Raw genomic sequence first — 20,571 nt, forward strand, 5'->3', positions numbered from 1 at the left:
GGCTCTTGTTATCTTAACACTTAGCCTTCTGATTGGACATTGCAAAGGTTCACCTCCCGCCCACACCCCGCCAGCACCCTTCCCAAGGGTCAGACCCTCCCTCTCTCCAGGCACACAGTCTGAATAATTGACGAAGCAAAATTCACTGTCAAATCCCATCAACATGGAAGATCCCAGCCCACCCTACCTCCCACTCTGTACCCAACCCATCCAAAAACCACAAAACATCATCTCATCTTTAAAATACAAAAGAAAAACTGGACCGCATCAAAACGTTCAACAACGGTCAACGCTATGACTGTTACACACTTTACGGAGCTACATTTCAACTTGAGTTCGTTTGCACTCCCTCATGAGAGTTCACATTAAAAGCTCATTGTACCAAATCAACAGCATGCCACAGCTCTCTGGAATTCAGCGGAATTCTTCCTGGTATCCCTCATGTTTTCTGGTTTTTTTGAGAAAGGAGACCCTCCCGTGAGCTTCGCCTTCAGATCTCCTTGGCTACGCCCAAAGTTTCGGCTGATCAGTTCAAGCACAGGGTCGCAGCCTTTTCTTGCTAAGCTCAGCTGGCGTAAACGTTAGCAACGCCTCTGGTTCCCGTTGGGATTTACGCTCCCGAGCGCAGACCTGGCCCGCAGCCTGTAGTCCCACAGTTCCTGCTGACTGCAAACTGCCCTTCTGTCAGCAAAAATACAAACACGACGGGGACAGTGTTCATTTCGCTATTCTCAATGTCAACTCTGACCCCACGAAAGGTTCTCTTTTCAGGGGCGGGCATGTCAATTGCCTACTTGGGGGTTGGTGAAATGTCTCAACAAGTCTTTCGGTTTGTCTATATTTACAAGAATTCGAACCCCAACTAGACATTTACATGTAAAATCTAAGAATTATACAACGTGACACATGAAAGCATGATGAGGAGCATCTCCTGTGTCCTCTCTCAGCTCAGAGAAGACTTAAACCCCGCTCCCCCCTGTAACATTCATCCAGGTGACAAAAGGATCTTAACGCAGGCGGATTATAAGGGGTTGCTCAGTGGTCACAGCGCCAAGGGACCCGGGTTCAATTCCAGCCTCAGGGGCGACTGTCCCTATGGAGTTTGCACGTTTCCAGCCTGCGTCTGCGAGGGTTTTCTCCGGGTGCACCGGCTTCCTCCCACAATCCAAAGATGCGTAGGTGAGGGTGGATTGGCTATGCTAAATTACCCATAGTGCTCAGATATGTGTAGGTTAGGGTGGATTGGTCAGGCTAAATTACCCATAGTACCTAGGGATGTGTACGTGAGGGTGGATTGGCTATGCTAAATTACCCATAGTACTGTAAGGCCGGAATCTGTCCTTGCATGTTAGTTTTAGGAGGAGAGACAACAGACGCTCAATTGTTTGGCACAAGCAGGCTTTATTGCAGAATCGTAGTTGATACAGTGAATCACCATGCATTCACTGGAGAAGGCACGTTCTGCCTTCCCCTCCCAAATCTGCTCCTGATATACTCTTTGCTAAGCAGAGCTTCGCGGAGCTACTAAGCATTGTCTTATTAGGACATTTCGCGTTTGCGAGGCGTTTCCTGTTATTGAGCTCATTTGGGCGTTGGCAGCTGAGCTGGCCACGTAAGCAACAGTTTCGATTCCCCAAACAGCAGCTATAGCTCCACCCTCCCTTGACTTATTTTATCCTAACAGTACCCAGGGATGTGTAGGATTGGGTAATTTAGCATGGCCAATCGACCCTAACCTACACATCCCTGGGTACTATGGGTAATTTAGCATGGCCAATCCACCCTTAGTGTAGGATTGGCCAGGCTAAATTGTCCTATAGTATCCAGGGATGTGCAGGTTTGGGTGGACTGGCCGTGCTAAATTACCCATAGTGCCCAGGGATGTGTAGGCTAGGTGGGTTAGCCAATGGGAATTGCAGGGTTACAGGCAGAGGTCTGGGTGAGGGAGGGTTGGTGTGGGTTGGATGGGCTGAAGGGCCTGCTCCTACACTGCAGGGGTTCTAAGCGTGAGATGAGGTGCTTGACGGAAACGATGGGGAAGAGGCAGTGAAAACACAACGAGACCGTTTGAAAGTGGGAGCATGACAGGAGGGGGTGGGTAAATGGGATGTGGTGAGGGAGGGGGCTTAGGAGAGAAAGAGACACAGAAAGAGAGGGTCACACACAGATACAACTGGTGAAAGTGGGGAAGATTGTGATAGGTTCAGATAAGGTGGAGGAAGAAAAGCTGTTCCCTATTCACTGATAGTGACAAGGTCAGGGGCGGCCTGAAGGTCAGGGGTTTGAGCAGGAGAGAGAGGGGGAAAACAGAGGAAAAACAGGTTTACCCAGCAAGCAGCAATATGCTGGAATCCGCTGTCACCTCAGAGAGACAGACAGACGCAGAGGCAGAGAGGTAATCAGATGAATGGCCTCCCTGTGCTGTGAGATCCAAAAGGAGCACGCGAGCAGCTGCCCCAGTGTTTCTGGCGGTCTGAGGCATCTCCCCCTCACCCCATTACCGGTACCGCTCTCCCGTCCCATTGGCACCCTCCTGGTGAACGGCCCACTCTCCCACTGCACTCAAGCTGCCCCTTCCCCCCACCCCGGGGCCTGGAAGAGGACGGAACAGCCCGTTCCGGAGCGGGGCTCGGGAACGCTGTCCATGTCCGCGACGTCCTTTCCGAGAAAGGAAACAAAAAGGACGACAGACAGGGGACCACCCGCGTCAACGGGAATGACAACATTTCACCCTCAGACAAGGCTTTGTCAAGAGACGTACAGCATGGATACAGACCCTTCGGTCTAACCCGTCCATACCGACCAAATATCCCAACCCAAACTAGTCCCACCTGCCAGCACCCGGCCCATATCCCTCCAAACCCTTCCTATTCATATACCCATCCAAATGCCTCTTAAATGTTGCAATTGTACCAGCCTCCACCACATCCTCTGGCAGCTCATTCCGTACACACACCACCTTCTGTATGAAAAAGTTGCCCTGTAGGTCTCTTTTATATCTTCCCCTCTCACCCTAAACCTATGCCCTCTAGTTCTGGATTCCCCAACCCCAGGGAAAAGACTTTGCCTATTTATCCTATCCATGCCCCTCATAATTTTGTAAACCTCTATAAGGTCATCCCTCAGCCTCCGACGCTCCAGGGGAAACAGCCCCAGCCTGTTCAGCCTCTCCCTGTAGCTCAGATCCTCCAACCCTGGCAACATCCTTGTCAATCTTTTCTGAACCCTTCCAAGTTTCGCAACAGCGGGGAGACCCAGAAATGGAAAAGACTGAAGGGGGAAGTCAGCGGTAAATCTTTTGAAGAGGTTACAAAGGAGAGACCTCTGTCTGCAGCGGGAGTGACCCCCACAGTAGCAGGTCGAGGTGGACGGCATTTAAGGAGAAGCTGGTTACAGACGTCAGGGAGAAAGGAACTGAAGGGAATGCTGCTGTAAGGGAAATCAAGTGTGAGCAAGTGAAGGGGAGGTGCGTAGAGGCTCACATGGGTCAGAAATACTGAGAGAGACCAGTTGAGCTGAAGGACCTGACTGGAGACTCAATGGGACAGAGAGTGAAATCTTGGATCCACCTGCAACAGAAGGAGAAACACGTGATTTACCTTCCAGGATTAAGCAAGTCCCGCAGATTCTGCAGATCACTTTATTGGTCACAGCACTGAGTATAGGGGTTGGGGTCTGGACAGGACGTTGGTTAGGCCACTTTTGGAATACACAGGAACCTCGATTATCCAAAGGACACATGCAGGGTGTATTTCAGTCGCTTGACGATTAGATCCCTTCCAGTGTGGAAACAGGCCCAACCAGTCCACACTGACCCTCCAAAGAGTAACCCACCCAGACCCATTTCCCTCTGACTAATGTAACTAACACTACAGGCAATTTAGCATGGCCAATTCACCCTGACCTGCACATCTTTGGACTGTGGGACGGAACCGGAGCACTAGGAGGAAACCCACGCAGACGCGGGGAGAATGTGCAAACTCCACACAGTCTGTCGCCTGAGGAGGAATGAAACCCGGGTCCCTGGTACTGTGAGGTAGCAGCACTAACCACTGAGCCACCGTGCTGGTTCATCTAATTCTGGATAATCGAAGTTCCTCTGTATTATGTGCACTTCTGGTCTATCGGAAGGATGTTCCCCCGTGTGGACCCGCTGGTGGATCTGGAGGCCGGACGAGTGGGGGAAGCCCTTGCCACAGACGGAGCAGGTGAAGGCGCCCTCGCCGGTGTGCACCTGCTGGTGCCGCAGCAGGGTGGATGAGTGAGAGAAGCTCTTGCCACAGACGGAGCAGGTAAAGGACGCTCCGCGGTGTGGACCTGCTGGTGCCGCAGCAGGCTGGACGAGTGAGAGAAGCTCTTGCCACAGACGGAGCAGGTGAAGGACCGCTCCGCGGTGCGGACCTGCTGGTGCCGCAGCAGGCTGGACGAGTGAGAGAAGCTCTTGCCACAGACGGAGCAGCTGAACGGCCTCTCCCCGGTGTGGACCCGCTGGTGGGTCAGCAGGTGCGATGAGCGGGTGAAGCCCTTGCCGCAGACGGTGCAGGTGAAGGGCCGCTCCCCGGTGTGGACCTGCCGGTGCTTGAGCAGGGTGGACGAGTGAGGGAAGCCCTTGCCGCACACCGAGCAGGTGAAGGGCCGCTCCCCGGTGTGGACCCGCTGGTGCTTGAGCAGGCTGGACGATTCGCTGAAGTCCTTCCCGCACTCGGAGCAAGCGAACGGCCGCTCCCCGGTGTGGACCCGCTGGTGGGACAGCAGGTGGGGCGACTGGGTGAAGCCCTTGCCGCAGACGGAGCAGGTGAAGGGCCGCTCCCCGGTGTGGACACGGTGGTGGATCTCCAGCATGGAGGGATAGTGGAATCCTTTCCCGCAATCCCCACACTTCCACGGTTTCTCCATGGCGCGCAGAATGCCTCCTGAGACTTCCTTTCCCCACAGTGGGCAAACTGGCTCAGGCACGTGCCCCTGTGGTTCAGGTAAAGATGATACTTTAAGAGCCTACTGAAGCAGACAAAAACGTTCAAAGAATTTTCCCCTTCTGGACTGAAAGAGGGACGTCTCTCCTATCCCACGAATCAAGGGGCTCTGTCAGACCTTCACATGGTACTCAGTTGGGGAGCTCTACCTGCAAAGCTGCTCTTCTCATATCCTGTGAAAAGGGGATTACAAAAGTCATTGCTGCCTGCACATGACAGGAATTCAGAACAGATCATTCTAGTTTCTGTAGAACTTCCCCAAAACAACCAAGTTACAATATGCAGATGCCAGTGTTGGGCTGGGGTGTACAAACATAAAAAAAATCACACATCACCAGGTTGTAGTCCATTAGATTTGTTTAGAAGTTCGAGCTTTCAGAGCTCTGCACCTTCATCAGGTAGCTAGTAAAACCTCCAGGCGAAAAAGACAGCAGATGCTGGAGATCAGTGTGGTGCTGGAAAAGCACAGCAGGTCAGGCAGCATCCGCGGAGCAGGGAAAAAAATTTAAAAAAAAAAATCGACATTTCAGGCAAAAGCCCTTCATCAGGAATGAGGAAAGAATGAGGACACTTTCCTCATTCCTGAAGATGGGCTCATGCCCGAAACCTCGATTCTCCTGTTCCTTGGATGCTGCCTGACCTGCTGAGCTTTTCCAGCAACACATTTCCAGCTCTGATCTCCAGCATCTGCAGACCTCATTTTCTCCTATAACCTAGAGTTGTGTGATTTGCACGGTGGCACAGTGGTAGGGTGGCACGGTGGCACAGTGGTTAGGGCAGCACGGTGGCACAGTGGTTAGCACTGCTGCCTCACAGCGCCAGGGACCTGGGTTCAATTCCCACCTCAGGCGACTGACTGTGTGGAGTTTGCACGTTCTCCCCGTGTCTGCGTGGGTTTCCTCCGGGTGCTCCGGTTTCCTCCCACAGTCCAAAGATGTGCGGGTCAGATGAATTGGCCATGCAAAATTGCCCATAGTGTTAGGTAAGGGGTATGGGTGGGTTGCGCTTCGGCGGGTCGGTGTGGACTTGTTGGGCCGAAGGGCCTGTTTCCACACTGTAAGTAATCTAATCTCCTGTTCCTTGGATGCTGCCTGACCTGCTGAGCTTTTCCAGCAACACATTTCCAGCTCTGATCTCCAGCATCTGCAGACCTCATTTTCTCCTATAACCTAGAGTTGTGTGATTTTTAACTTTAAAAAGTGTTGCAAATCTCCACCCCACACACACACAGACACACACACTTTTCTTCAATTCTCACTCTGCTGTTTCTGATATTACCCATCCCCCAGTATTGTCCAGAAAGGGACTTATTACCTAAAAAAGCTGTAAAACTCCATCCCACACACTCTTTAACACTTGCTGTACCTAATATCCCACCTCCCTCCATGCTCCAGCAGGGTCTGACTGATGCTCATTGACTGAGCCACACTCACCTCTTCCGCGACACAGCGACCCTCCAGACCAACACAACATCAGCTCCCCACAACCCCCCGCAACGGCGCATGTGCAGGAGCATCCGGTCACGTGAATCGAGGGACCGCCGTCGTCACAAAGGCCGCGCGTTCATTGGACGAAGTGCCCGTCCGTGCGGCGGCGCTGGTCTTTGTGACGCCCACGTGACCTCTCTCCTCCTCCACCCCCCACGCGCCCCTCCCTTCACCTCGACACGGGGAGGCATGACCAATGGGGAGCTTTGGAGGACCGGAAGGAAGGCTGGTCCTCCTACCAATCAGAGCATCCCCTCATTGTCTGAATGCGGAAGTTGGAGCATGAGCTCCTGCTGCTCTCTCTGAATGAAGATTGAGTGTTACCCCAGACTGCACCAACCTCTGTGAGTACAGCACCCTCTCTTCTCACCCCTCCTATTCCATTTCTTTTCTCATTTTGGGATTAAACTGTTGGTTTGTAGGAAGTGAAGTGAAAGGAGGTGAACTCAGGAAAGGTGCATATGCTGGATGCATTGGTCTAGATCGCTGTCTCTGTCTCTCTGTGTCTGTTTGTCTCTGTCTCTGTCTCTCTCTGTCTCTCTCGTGTCCTTCATCAGGAATTGCGGAGGGGGAGGGGTGGAAAGGGTGCTGAGAGATAAATAGGAAGGTGGGAGTGGGGCTGGGGGTAAGGTAGATGCAGGTTGGGGGGGGAGGTGATGGCAACAGGGTGGAGCAGATTGGTGGGAAGGAAGATGGACAGGTGGGACAGTTCAAGAGGGTGGTGCTGAGTTGGAGGGTTGGAGCTGGGGTGGGAGGGGGGAGGGAATGTGAGGAAACTGATGATATCGATGTTGATGCCATGTGGTTTCAGGGTCCTAGGCCACCTGATACCTGGAGGAAGAATGCCTCTGCATTGGGACCCTCCAACCATACAGGATCAATATTGATTTCACCAGTTTCCTCATTCTCTCCCCCCCCCCCGCCCAATCCCAGATGCAACCCTCGAACTTGGGACTGCTCTTTTGAACTGTCCCACCTGTCCATCTGCCTTCCCATCTATCTGCTCCACCCTCCTCTCTGACCTGTCACCTTCTTCCCCCGCTTTCATCTACCCATAGCATTCTCAGCTCCCTTCCCCCAGTCCCACCTCCCTCCCATTTATCTCTCAGTCCCTTTGGGCCCACCCCACATTCCTAATCAAGGGGTTATGCCAAAAACGTCAAACCTCCTGCTCCTCAGATGCTGGCTGACCTGCTGTACTCTTGCAGCACCAGACATTTTGGTGCTTATTTGTCTGGATGTTCTGATGTGACCCATTCGCAGATGTGAAGTCACATTCGAGAAAAACTCCTTCATGGAATGTGGGCTTTTTTTTTGGCAAGGCCAACAATGTTTTTGTCACTAACTGCCCTTCAGACAAGAGGATTGCCAGACTTTAGGGGGCATTTTAAAAGTCAAGCACGTGAGCCGTCATATGCAGGCAGCACCAAGTTAACGCTGACGGATTTCCTTCCCTGAAGAGCGTTATTGAATCAAATGGGTTTTCAGAAAAGTTTCATTCTCTCAAATACTGAGACTAGTTTTCAATTCAGATTTTTAAAAAAATTTAAATTTAATTTCCCCAATGTTTGTTTTTACTGGTATTTGAACCCATGAGCCCAGATTATTTGCCTGGGGCCTCTGGATTGCTGGTCCAGTGTTGTTGTTATAGCATCACTGACTTGCCTGGACAGCATTGAGAGTCATACAGATGTATAGCACACGAAGAGACCCTATGTGCAACTGGTGCAGGCCGAGCACATAGCCAAAATTGATCTAGTCCGACGTGCCAGCACGTCCCTCCAAACCCTTCCCATTCATATTCCCATCCAGATGCCTTTCAAATGTTGCAATTGTCCCAGCCTCCACCACTTCCTCTGGCAGCTCATTCCATACACGCACCACCCTCTGACTGACAAAGTTGCCCCTTGGGTCCTTTTTATGTCTTTTCCCCTCTCACCTCTAGTTCTGGACTCTCCCACCCCAGGGAAAAGACCTTGTCTATTCACCCTATCCATGCCCCTCATCATTTTATAAACCTCAATAAGGTCACCCCTCAGCCTCCGATACTCCAGGGAAAACAGACCCAGCTTATTTAGCCACTCCCTATAGCTCAAACCCTGGCAACATCTTTGTAAACATTTTCTGAACCCTTTCAAGTTTTGTTTAACTGTACAGTAAAAATCATACTGGACTTGGATATATCTCGTGTTACTCTGCAATATGTATTTATTTATGGTTGTATAAATTTGATTTATAATTTATTTCTAGTTATATCATAGAGTGTTGTAGCCATGTTATGTATTCAAAGTTTGGGAGAAGATAGTAGTGTTATGGATGCGGATCATTAGCTGTCTTTCTGTTTGTCCTATGTAGTGTTTTGTGCAGTCCTTATTGTGTACAAAATCCCATGCAAGGACTGCACAAAACACTACATAGGACAAACAGGAAGACAGCTAACGATCCGCATCCATGAATATCAACTAGCCACGAAACGACACGACCAGCTATCCTTGGTAGCCATACACGCAGATGACAATCAACATGAATTCGACTGGGACAACACTAGTATTATAGGACAAGCCAAACCGAGAACAGCCAGGGAATTCCTAGAGGCATGGCACTCATCCACAGATTCAATCAATAAGCACATCGACCTGGACCCAATATACCGACCACTGCAGCGGACAGCTGGAACTGACAACCGGAAGCGGGCAGAGAGAAACCACTATAAATGCCGGAGGAAAGATCACAGAAGCGCTTTACAGGAGGCTCCCAAGCACTGAGGATGTCACCTAGACAGGGGACGAAGCGTCTGCAATACAAACTCCCAGTTCGGCGAACAGAACCACAGCATGTCATGTATTTCCAGTCATACTCGTTACAGGACAGGAGAATACTGGGCTCAATGCTGACTCTGTAGATGAATCTAGTCAGACTCATTCCTCTCTATATCCAGAGAGTCCTGTAAGTGTATTCCTCTATAGGGTCCCTCCAGTCTCACTTGGGTATTGAGCGACTCCACTACAGTCATCCTCAGAGCGAGCATGTTCTAGGTCTTGTTACCAAAGCAAAGTTCTTGCTCTGATTCTCTTCCCCCCCCCCCCCCCCATCTTGGTCTGTCAATATGGTAGAAAGAGAGTGGGGGGGCAGATAACTAGGTTAGCAAACTGCATGAGGGTGGCATGGTGGCTCAGTAGGTAGCACCGATGCCTCATAGTGCCAGGGACCTGGGTTCAATTCCAGCCTCGGGCGACTCTCCGTGTGGGTTTCCCCCGAGTGCTCCGGTTTCCTCTCACAGTCCAACCTTGTGCAGGTGAGGGTGGGTTGCCGTGCTAAATTGCCCAGAGTGTTCAGGGATGTGTAGCTTAGGTGCACGTGTCAGGGGTAAATATAGGGGAATGGGTCTGGGTGGGATACTCATCACAGGGTCGGTCTGGACTTGTTGGGTCGGTATGGACTTGTTGGGCCGAAGGGCCTGTTTCCACACTGTAGGGGTTCTAATTCTTAACTTTTCTTGGAGCTAGATCTGCCAAATGTCAGGAATCAGAAAAATTGGGAGGGAGCGTATTAGGTACGGCAGTAGGGAGAGTGTGTGGGATGGAGACTCTCAGGTTTTGGGTTATGGGCGTGGAATGAATATTCCGTGAAATCGATCTGTTAAACTCTGAGATTCTACGTGATACTGACAGCGATGACTTTCTAATTGACAGGCTTTCACAGGAGGATTTACCTGCATATCTTGAACTAATTGCCTCAGCCAGCTTGACTCATTGGGACTGGAATTTTATTGATCTTTTGAGTGGAGAAGGAGGATTGTCCCGCCTGCTTCCAGAGATCTGACTGGTAAAGCACTGAGATGCCGCTGTTCGAGGGTGGAGGGAGCTTTACCGGAGCGGAGAGTTAGCCAGCCGGCCACCCGCAGCAGAGTGGGACGTCAGAGGGAGCGTCGAACCTGGAGGGAGCCCGCGCCGTGGGGAAACCGTGGAAGTGTGGGGAATGCGGGAAGGGGTTTCGAGTCCCCTCTGAGCTGGAGATCCACCGGCGCGGTCACACCGGGGAGAGGCCGTTCTCCTGCCCCGAGTCCGGCAAGGCCTTCATTGGGTCCTCCAAGCTGCTGAGGCACCGGCGGGTCCACACCGGGGACAGGCCGTACCCCTGCCCCGGGTGTGGCAAGGCCCTTCACCCAGCTGTCCCACCTGCAGACGCACCGGCGCCTCCACACACCAGGGAGAGGCCTCTCACCTGCCCCGGGGGCGGCAAGGCCTTCAATCGATCGCCGACCCTGCGGACGCACAGGCGCCTTCCCAACGTGATCGCACGGAGTTGAAGTCTGCAGCGAATCCCACCCAGGACTGGGGGGGGATCGTGCCCGTGGGGGGATTGTGCCCCGTTCGAAGACAGTGGGTGAAGCGGGAAGGGAGCGAGGCTTCCTTTCTGCCGGACTGGCCGCTCTCGCTCCCTTTGCTTCCCGTGGGACCGATGCTGTTTGAGGCTGGGACTGCACGTTCCCCGGGCCAAAGATCTGCAGGAGCTGAGGAAGTGCACTCCTTTCACACCGGATGGTAAATCATGTTTGTCCCATCTATTTCAGTCTTAAATACCCTCCGTGACCTGGCCTCCCAGCCTCCTGTGGCAGTGAATTCCACAGATTCACCACTCTCTGTCTGAAGAGGTTTCTCCTTATCTCCGTTCTAAAAGGTCTAAGGCTGTGCCCTCGGCTCCTGGTCTCTCCTACCAATGGAAACATCTTCCCAATGGCCACAGATAGATCAAAGTCAAATACAATAGCCTCTATTCCATTGAGTGTCCAGCACACTTTATAACACTTTGTAAAATCAGGAGGGCCATTGATGAGGTGAGTGGCAGGTGTCTTTTCCCGATAGAATAAAGAATATTCCAGCACAGGAACAGGCCCTTCGGCCCTCCAAGCCTACACCGATCCAGATCCTCTATCTAAACCTGCTGCCTATTTTCTCAGGATCTGTATCCCTCTGCTCCCTGCCCTTTCATGTATCTGTTGAGATACATCTTAAATGATGCCATTGTTCCCGTCCCTACCATCTCCGCTGGCAACACATTCCAGGTACCCAGCACCCTCTGCATAAAGAACTTTCCATACATATCTTAAATCTTTCCCCTCTCACTTTGAACTCATGACCCCAGGTAACTGAGTCCTCCACTCTGGGGAAAAACATTTCTTGCTATCCACCCTGTCTATACCTCTCATGATTTTGTTGGCCTCAATCAGGTCCCACCTCAACCTCCGTCTTTCCAATGAAAATAATCCTGATCTATTCAACCTCTCTTCATAGTTAGCATCCTCCATACCAGGTAACATCCTGGTGTACCTCCTGTGCACCCTCTCCAAAGCATCCACATCCATTTGGTAATGTGGCGACCAGAACTGTACATGGTATTCCAAATCTGGCCAAAACAAAGTCTTGTATAACTGTAACATGACCTGCCAACTCTTGTACTCAATACTCTGTCCGATGAAGGAAAGTGTGCCATATGCCGCCTTGACCACTCTACTGACCTGCATTGCCATCTTCAGGGAACAATGGGCCTGAACACCCAGATCTCTCTCTACATCAGTTTTCCCCAGGACTTTTCCATTTACTGTATAGTTCGCTCTAGAATTGGATCTTCCAAAATGCATCACCTCACATTTGTCTGGATTGAACTCCATCTGCCATTTCTCTGCCCAACTCTCCAGTCTATTCTCTATTCTGCTGTATTCTCTGACAGTCCTCTTCACTATCTGCTACTCCACCAGTCTTAGTGTCAACTGCAAACTTGCTAATGAGGCAACCTACACCTTCCTCCAAATCATTTAGATATATCACAAACAACAGTGCTCCCAGCACGGAGCCCTGTGGAACACCACTGGTCACCGTCTCAGTTTTGAGAAACTCCCTTCCAATACTACTCCCTGTCTCCTGTTTCCCAACCAGTTCTCTATCCATCTGGCTAGAATACCCTGGACCCCATGTGATTTCACCTTTTCCATCAGCCTACCATGGGGAACCTTGTCAAATGCCCAAGTAAAGTCCATGTCTATGACATCTGCAGCCCTTCCCTCATCAATCAATTGTGTCATTTCCTCGTAGAATTCTATTGAGTTGCTAAGACATGACCTTCCCTGAACAAAACCATGCTGCCTATCACTCATAAGCTCATTTTCTTCCAAATGTAAATAGATCTTATCCCTCAGTATCTTCTCCAGCAGCTTCCCTACCACTGACATCCAGCTCACAGGTCTGTAATTACCTGGATTATCCCTGCGACCCTTCTGAAACAAGGGGAAAACATTATCAATTCTCCAGTCCTCTGGGACCTCACCTGTGTTCAAGGAAGCTGCAAAGATATCTGTTAAGGCCCAAGCTATTTCCTCTCTTGCTTCCCTCAGTAACCTGGGATAGATCCCATCAGGACCTGGGGACTTTGACCACCTTAATGCCTTTTCAGAATACACGTCACTTCCTCCTCCTTATGCCGACTTGCCCTAGAGTATTCAAAGATCTATCCCTAACGTCAACATCCACCATGTCCCTCTCCTCTATGAATCCTGACACAAAGTACTCATTAAGAATCTTGCCCATTTTCTCTGACTCCACACACATCTCTCCTCCTTCGTCCTTGAGTGGGCCCACCCTTTCTCTAGTTACCCTCTTGCTCCTTCTATATGAATAAAGGGCTTTGGGGTTGTCCTTAACCTTGCTCGCTAAGGATATCTCATCGCCCTTTTAACCCTCTTAATTCCTCATTTCAGATTGGTCCTACTTTCCCGTTATTCTTCCAAAGCTTTGTCTGTCTTCAGTCGCCTAGACCTTATGTATGCTTCCTTTTTCCTCTCAGCAAGTCTCACAATTTCACCTGTCATCCATGGTTCCCTAATCTTGCCAATTCCATCCCTCATTTTCACAGAGACATCTCTCTCCTGAACTCGAATCAATTCTCTTTAAGAGCCTCCCAAATATCGAATATGGATTTTCCTTCAAAAAGCTGCTCCCAATCCACACTTCCCCAGCGCCTGCTGAATTTGGGGATAGTTGGCCTTTCCCCAATAAGCACTCTTCCTTTCGGACCACTCTCGTCTTTGTCCATGAGTATTCTAAACCTTACGGAATTGTGATCCCCATCCCCAACGTAATCCCCACCTGAAACTTCACCCACCTGGCCGGGTTCATTCCCCAACACCAGGTCCAATATGGCCCCTTCCCGAGTTGAACTATTTACATACTACTCTGGAAACCCTCCTGGATTCTCCTTACAAATTCTGCTCCTCTAACAGTAAGTGAATCCCAGTCAATGTTGGGAAAATTAAAATCTCCTCTCACCACCACCTATCCTACATCTTTCCATGATCTGTTGACATATTTGTACCACTATCTCACGCTCACTATTGGGAGGCCTGTAGTATAGCCCCAACATTGTTACTGCACCCTTCGTATTTCTGAGCTCTGCTGAAAATGTGTTGCTGGTTAAAGCACAGCAGGTTAGGCAGCATCTAAGGAATAGGAAATTCGACGTTTCGAGCATAAGCCCTTCATCAGGAATGAGGCGAGTTTGCCAAGCAGGCTAAGATAAAAGGTAGGGAGGAGGGACTTGGGGGAGGGGCGATGGAGATGTGATAGGTGGAAGGAGGTCAAGGTGAGGGTGATAGGCCAGAGCGGGGTGGGGGCGGAGAGGTCAGGAAGGAGATTGCAGGTTAGGAGGGCGGTGCTGAGTTGAGGGAACCGACTGAGACAAGGTGGGGGGAGGGAAAATGAGGAAACTGGAGAAATCGGAGTTCATTCCTTGTGGTTGGAGGGTTCCCAGGCGGAAGATGAGGCACTCTTCCTCCAGCCGTCATCTTATGTTCTGCCGGTGCAGGAGTCCAAGGACCTGCATGTCCTCGGTGGAGTGGGAGGGAGAGTTAAAGTGTTGAGCCACGGGGTGGTTGGGTTGGTTGGTCCAGGCGTCCCAGAGGTGTTCTCTGAAGCGTTCAGCAAGTAAGCGGCCTGTCTCCCCAATATAGAGGAGGCCACATCGGGTGCAGCGGATGCAATAGATGATGTGTGTGGAGGTACAGGTGAACTTGTGGCGGATATGGAAGGATCCCTTGGGGCCTTGGAGGGAAGTGAGTGTGGAAGTGTGGGCGCAAGTTTTACATTTCCTGCGGTTGCAGAGGAAGGTGCCGGGGTGGAGGTTGGGTTGGTGGGGGGTGTGGACCTGACGAGGGAGTCACGAAGGGAGTGGTCCTTGCGGAACGCTGATAGGGGAGGGGAGGGAAATATATCCCTGGTGGTGGGGTCCGTTTGGAGGTGGCGGAAATGACGGCGGATGATACGTTGTATGCGGAGGTTGGTGGGGTGGTAGGTGAGAACCAGTGGGGTTCTGTTTTGGTGGCGGTTGGAGGAGCGGGGCTCAAGGGCGGAGGAGCAGGAAGTGGAGGAGATGCGGTGGAGGGCATCGTCAATCACGTCTGGGGGGAATCTACGGTCCTTGAAGAAGGAGGCCATCTGGGCTGTGCGGTGTTGGAACTGGTCCTCCTGGGAGCAGATGCGGCGGAGACGAAGGAATTGGGAATATGGGATGGAGTTTTTACAGGGGGCAGGGTTGGAGGAGGTGTAGTCCAGGTAGCTGTGGGAGTCAGTCGGTTTATAGTAGATGTCTGTGTTGAGTCGGTCGCCCGAGATAGAGATGGAAAGGTCTAGGAAGGGGAGGGAGGAGTCTGAGACAGTCCAGGTGAATTTGAGGTCGGGATGGAAGGTGTTAGTAAAGTTGATGAACTGTTCAACCTCCTCGTGGGAGCACGAGGCAGCGTCGATACAGTCATCGATGTAGCGGAGGAAAAGGTGGGGGGTGGTGCCAGTGTAGTTGCGGAAGATGGACTGTTCCACATATCCTACGAAGAGGCAGGCATAGCTGGGGCCCATGCGGGTGCCCATGGCAACTCCTTTAGTTTGGAGGAAGTGGGAGGATTGAAAAGAGAAGTTCTTCAATACACGGAAGATAACAAATGTTCATCAAATTGATTCCTGAGAGGAGAGGATTCATGGATCAGGAGGGATCGAGTCGATTGGCAATGAATTCAATAGGTTTGAACACAATGATGGGGAATCGCATGGGAACCGATAAAATTCCAGGAGGGATGGGTTCAGATTTTTGGGACATTGGGGCCAGTGCTGGGGGTGGAGGGACTATTACAAATCAGATGAGCTACACCCGGGCCAGACTGGAACCAATATCCTTGGGGGTGCTTTTGCTATCGCTGCTGGGGAGGGTTTAAACTAATGTGGCGGGGGATGGGAAACAAATGAGGAGGTTCGTGGTCAGGAAGGAGGTAGTAACTAAAGCCTGAAAGGAGCGAGATAATAAAGTCAGTGTGACAAAGGGGAAGAGTCACAGGGAACAGATGATGAACGCAAAGGGACAGGTGGTCTGAGGTGCATTTGTTTTAATGCAATAAGTGTAGTAGGTAAGGCAGATGGACTTAGGGCTTGGAGTCGTACCTGGGAGGATGATGGTATTGCTAATACTGAGACTTGGTTGAGGAAAGAACAAGATTGGCAACTAAATATCCCAGGATATCGATGCTTCAGGTGGGATAGAGAGGGAGGTAAAAGAGGTGAAGGAGTGGTATTACTGGTCAGAGAAGCTATCACAGCTGTGCTGAAGGAATGCACTATGAAGGACTCGAGCAGTGAGGTAATATGGGAAAAGTCCTGGGGAAAACTGATGTAGAGAGAGATCTGTGTGTTCAGGCCCATTGTTCCCTGAAGATGGCAATGCAGGTCAGTAGAGTGGTCAAGGCGGCATATGGCACACTTTCCTTCATCGGACAGAGTATTGTGTACAAGAGTTGGCAGGTCATGTTACAGTTATACAAGACTTTGTTTCGGCCAGATTTGGAATACCACGTACAGTTCTGGTCGCCACATTACCAAATGGATGTGGATGCTTTGGAGAGGGTGCACAGGAGGTTCACCAGGATGTACCTGGTATGGAGGATGCTAACTATGAAGAGAGGTTGAATAGATCAGGATTATTTTCATTGGAAAGACGGAGGTTGAGGGGGGACCAGATTGAGGCCAACAAAATCATGAGAGGTATAGACAGGGTGGAAAGCAAGAAATGTTTTTCCCCAGAGTGGAGGACTCAGTTACCTGGGGTCATGAGTTCAAAGTGAGAGGGGAAAGATTTAAGATATGTATGGAAAGTTCTTTACGCTGAGGGTGCTGGGTACCCGGAATGTGTTGCCAGCGGAGATGGTCGGGACGGGAACAATGGCGTCATTTAAGATGTATCTCAACAGATACATGAAAGGGCAGGGAGCAGAGGGATACAGATCCTGAGAAAATAGGCAGCAGGTTTAGATAGAGGATCTGGATCGGTGTAGGCTTGGAGGGCCGAAGGGCCTGTTCCTGTGCTGGAATATTCTTTATTCTATCGGGAAAAGACACCTGCCACTCACCTCATCAATGGCCCTCCTGATTTTACAAAGTGCTATAAAGTGTGCTGGACACTCAATGGAATAGAGGCTATTGTATTTGACTTTGATCTATCTGTGGCCATTGGGAAGATGTTTCCATTGGTAGGAGAGACCAGGAGCCGAGGGCACAGCCTTAGCCCTTTTAGAACGGAGATAAGGAGAAACCTCTTCAGACAGAGAGTGGGGAATCTGGGGAATTCACTGCCACAGGAGGCTGGGAGGCCAGGTCACGGAGGGTATTTAAGACTGAAATAGATGGGACAAACATGATTTACCATCCGGTGTGAAAGGAGTGCACTTCCTCAGCTCCTGCAGATCTTTGGCCCGGGGAACGTGCAGTCCCAGCCTCAAACAGCATCGGTCCCACGGGAAGCAAAGGGAGCGAGAGCGGCCAGTCCGGCAGAAAGGAAGCCTCGCTCCCTTCCCGCTTCACCCACTGTCTTCGAACGGGGCACAATCCCCCCCCAGTCCTGGGTGGGATTCGCTGCAGACTTCAACTCCGTGCGATCACGTTGGGAAGGCGCCTGTGCGTCCGCAGGGTCGGCGATCGATTGAAGGCCTTGCCGCCCCCGGGGCAGGTGAGAGGCCTCTCCCTGGTGTGTGGAGGCGCCGGTGCGTCTGCAGGTGGGACAGCTGGGTGAAGGGCCTTGCCACACCCGGGGCAGGGGTACGGCCTGTCCCCGGTGTGGACCCGCCGGTGCCTCAGCAGCTTGGAGGACCCAATGAAGGCCTTGCCGGACTCGGGGCAGGAGAACGGCCTCTCCCCGGTGTGACCGCGCCGGTGGATCTCCAGCTCAGAGGGGACTCGAAACCCCTTCCCGCATTCCCCACACTTCCACGGTTTCCCCACGGCGCGGGCTCCCTCCAGGTTCGACGCTCCCTCTGACGTCCCACTCTGCTGCGGGGGGCCGGCTGGCTAACTCTCCGCTCCGGTAAAGCTCCCTCCACCCTCGAACAGCGGCATCTCAGTGCTTTACCAGTCAGATCTCTGGAAGCAGGCGGGACAATCCTCCTTCTCCACTCAAAAGATCGATAAAATTCCAGTCCCAATGAGTCAAGCTGGCTGAGGCAATTAGTTCAAGATATGCAGGTAAATCCTCCTGTGAAAGCCTGTCAATTAGAAAGTCATCGCTGTCAGTATCACGTAGAATCTCAGAGTTTAACAGATCGATTTCACGGAATATTCATTCCACGCCCATAACCCAAAACCTGTGAGTCTCCATCCCACACACTCTCCCTACTGCCGTACCTAATACGCTCCCTCCCAATTTTTCTGATTCCTGACATTTGGCAGATTTAGCTCCAAGAAAAGTTAAGAATTAGAACCCCTACAGTGTGGAAACAGGCCCTTCGGCCCAACAAGTCCATACCGACCCAACAAGTCCAGACCGACCCTGTGATGAGTATCCCACCCAGACCTCGGTTTGGCTTATCCTATAATAGTAGTGTTGTCCCAGTCAAATTCATGTTGCTTGTCATCTGCGTGTATGGCTACCAAGGATAGCTGGTCATGTTGTTTCGTGGCTAGTTGGTGTTCATGGATGCAGGTCGTTAGCTGTCTTCCTGTTTGTCCTATGTAGTGTTTTGTGCAGGCCTTGCATGGGATTTTGTACACAATAAGGACTGCACAAAACACTACATAGGACAAACAGGAAGACAGCTAATGATCCGCATCCATAACACTACTATTACAGGACAAGCCAAACAGAGAACAGCCAGGGAATTCCTAGAGGCATGGCACTCACCCACAGATTCAATCAATAAACACATCGACCTGGACCCAATATACCGGCCACTGCAGCGGACAGCTGGAACTGACAACTGGAAGCGGCAGAGACAAACCACTATAAATGCCGGAGGAAACAACACAGAAGTGTTTCACAGGCGACTCCCAAGCACTGAGGATGTCACCTAGACAGGGGACGAAACGTCTGCAACACAAATTCCCAGCTCGGCAAACAGAACCACAACAACGAGCAGCCGAGCTACAAATCTTCTCCCAAACTTTGAATACATAACATGGCTACAACACTATGATATAACTAGAAATAATTATAAATCAAATTTATACAGTCGTAAATAAATACATATTGCATAGTAACACTCTGATATATCCCTGTCCAGTATGACTTTTACTGTTCAGTTAAACGAAACTTGAAAGGGTTCAGAAAATGTTTACAAAGATGTTGCCAGGGTTTGAGCTATAGGGAGTGGCTAAATAAGCTGGGGCTGTTTTCCCTGGAGCATCGGAGGCTGAGGGGTGACCTTATTGAGGTTTATAAAATGATGAGGGGCATGGATAGGGTGAATAGACAAGGTCTTTTCCCTGGGGTGGGAGAGTCCAGAACTAGAGGTGAGAGGGGAAAAGACATAAAAAGGACCTAAGGGGCAACTTTGTCAGTCAGAGGGTGGTGCGTGTATGGAATGAGCTGCCAGAGGAAGTGGTGGAGGCTGGGACAATTGCAACATTTAAAAGGCATCTGGATGGGAATATGAATGGGAAGGGTTTGGAGGGACGTGCTGGCACGTTGGACTAGATCAATTTTGGCTATGTGCTCGGCATGCACCAGTTGCACATAGGGTCTCTTTGTGTGCTATACATCTGTATGACTCTCAATGCTGTCCAGGCGAGTCAGTGATGTTATAACAACAACACTGGACCAGCAATCCAGAGGCCCCAGGCAAATAATCTGGGCTCATGGGTTCAAATACCAGTAAAAACAAACCTTGGGGAAATTAAATTTATTTTTTTAAAATCTGAATTGAAAACTAGTCTCAGTCATTGAGAGAATGAAACTTTTCTGAAAACCCATTTGATTCAATAACGCTCTTCAGGGAAGGAAACCCGCTAGCATTAACTTGGTGCTGCCTGCATATGATGGCTCACGTGCTTGACTTTTAAAATGCCCCCTAAAGTCTGGCAATCCTCTTGTCTGAAGGGCAGTTAGGGATGAAAACATTGTTGGCCTTGCCAAAAAAAAAGCCCACATTCCATGAAGGAGTTTTTCTCGAATGTGACTTCACATCTGCGAATGGGTCACATCAGAACATCCAGACAAATAAGCACCAAAACGTCTGGTGCTGCAAGAGTACAGCAGGTCAGCCAGCATCTGAGGAGCAGGAGGTTTGATGTTTTGGGCATAACCCCTTGATTAGGAATGTGGGGTGGGCCCAAAGGGACTGAGAGATAAATGGAAGGGAGGTGGGACTGGGGGAAGGGAGCTGAGAATGCTATGGGTAGATGAAAGCGGGGGAAGAAGGTGACAGGTCAGACAGGAGGGTGGAGCAGATAGATGGGAAGGCAGATGGACTGGTGGGACAGTTCAAAAGAACAGTCCCAAGTTCGAGGGTTGTATCTGGGATTGGGCTGGAGGGGGGGGGGGGTGTCGGAATGAGGAAACTGGTGAAATCAATATTGATCCTGTATGGTTGGAGGGTCCCAATGCAGAGGCATTCTTCCTCCAGGTATCAGGTGGCCTAGGACCCTGCAACCACATGGCATCAACATCGATTTCACCAGTTTCCTCACATTCCCTCACCCCTCCCACCCCAGCTCCAACCCTCCAACTCAGCACCACCCTCTTGAACTGTCCCACCTGTCCATCTTCCTTCCCACCAATCTGCTCCACCCTGTCGCCATCACCCCCCCCAA

At 50.9% G+C, this 20,571-nt stretch overlaps 1 protein-coding gene and 1 pseudogene across 2 annotated transcripts; one reads left to right on the plus strand and one right to left on the minus strand.

Annotated features, from left to right (window-relative positions):
• LOC132807356 (zinc finger protein 91-like) overlaps window positions 1–20,571 on the plus strand; it is a 47,769-nt pseudogene that overhangs the window by 22,857 nt on the left and 4,341 nt on the right.
• Window positions 1,382–17,375, minus strand: LOC132807351 (zinc finger protein 239-like). Of its 2 annotated transcripts, none has more exons than XM_060821582.1 (2): window positions 17,195–17,375; window positions 1,382–5,146 (listed from the first exon to the last, which is right to left on the minus strand). In XM_060821582.1, the coding sequence occupies exon 2, from the start codon at window positions 4,894–4,896 to the stop codon at window positions 4,105–4,107; it is 792 nt and encodes a 263-aa protein (XP_060677565.1). In that variant the 5' UTR covers window positions 4,897–5,146; window positions 17,195–17,375; the 3' UTR covers window positions 1,382–4,104. The 2 variants fall into 2 exon arrangements, with proteins under 2 accessions (XP_060677565.1, XP_060677564.1); XM_060821581.1 differs by lacking the exon at window positions 17,195–17,375 and adding an exon at window positions 6,407–6,467.

This window comes from Hemiscyllium ocellatum (genome assembly GCF_020745735.1).
Source record: "Hemiscyllium ocellatum isolate sHemOce1 chromosome 27 unlocalized genomic scaffold, sHemOce1.pat.X.cur. SUPER_27_unloc_15, whole genome shotgun sequence".
NCBI lineage: Eukaryota > Metazoa > Chordata > Chondrichthyes > Orectolobiformes > Hemiscylliidae > Hemiscyllium > Hemiscyllium ocellatum.

Coding starts and splice junctions, on each gene's coding strand:
- LOC132807351 (XM_060821582.1), bottom strand. CDS start 4,896: ATGGAGAAACCGTGGAAGTGTGGGGATTGCGGGAAAGGATTCCACTAT.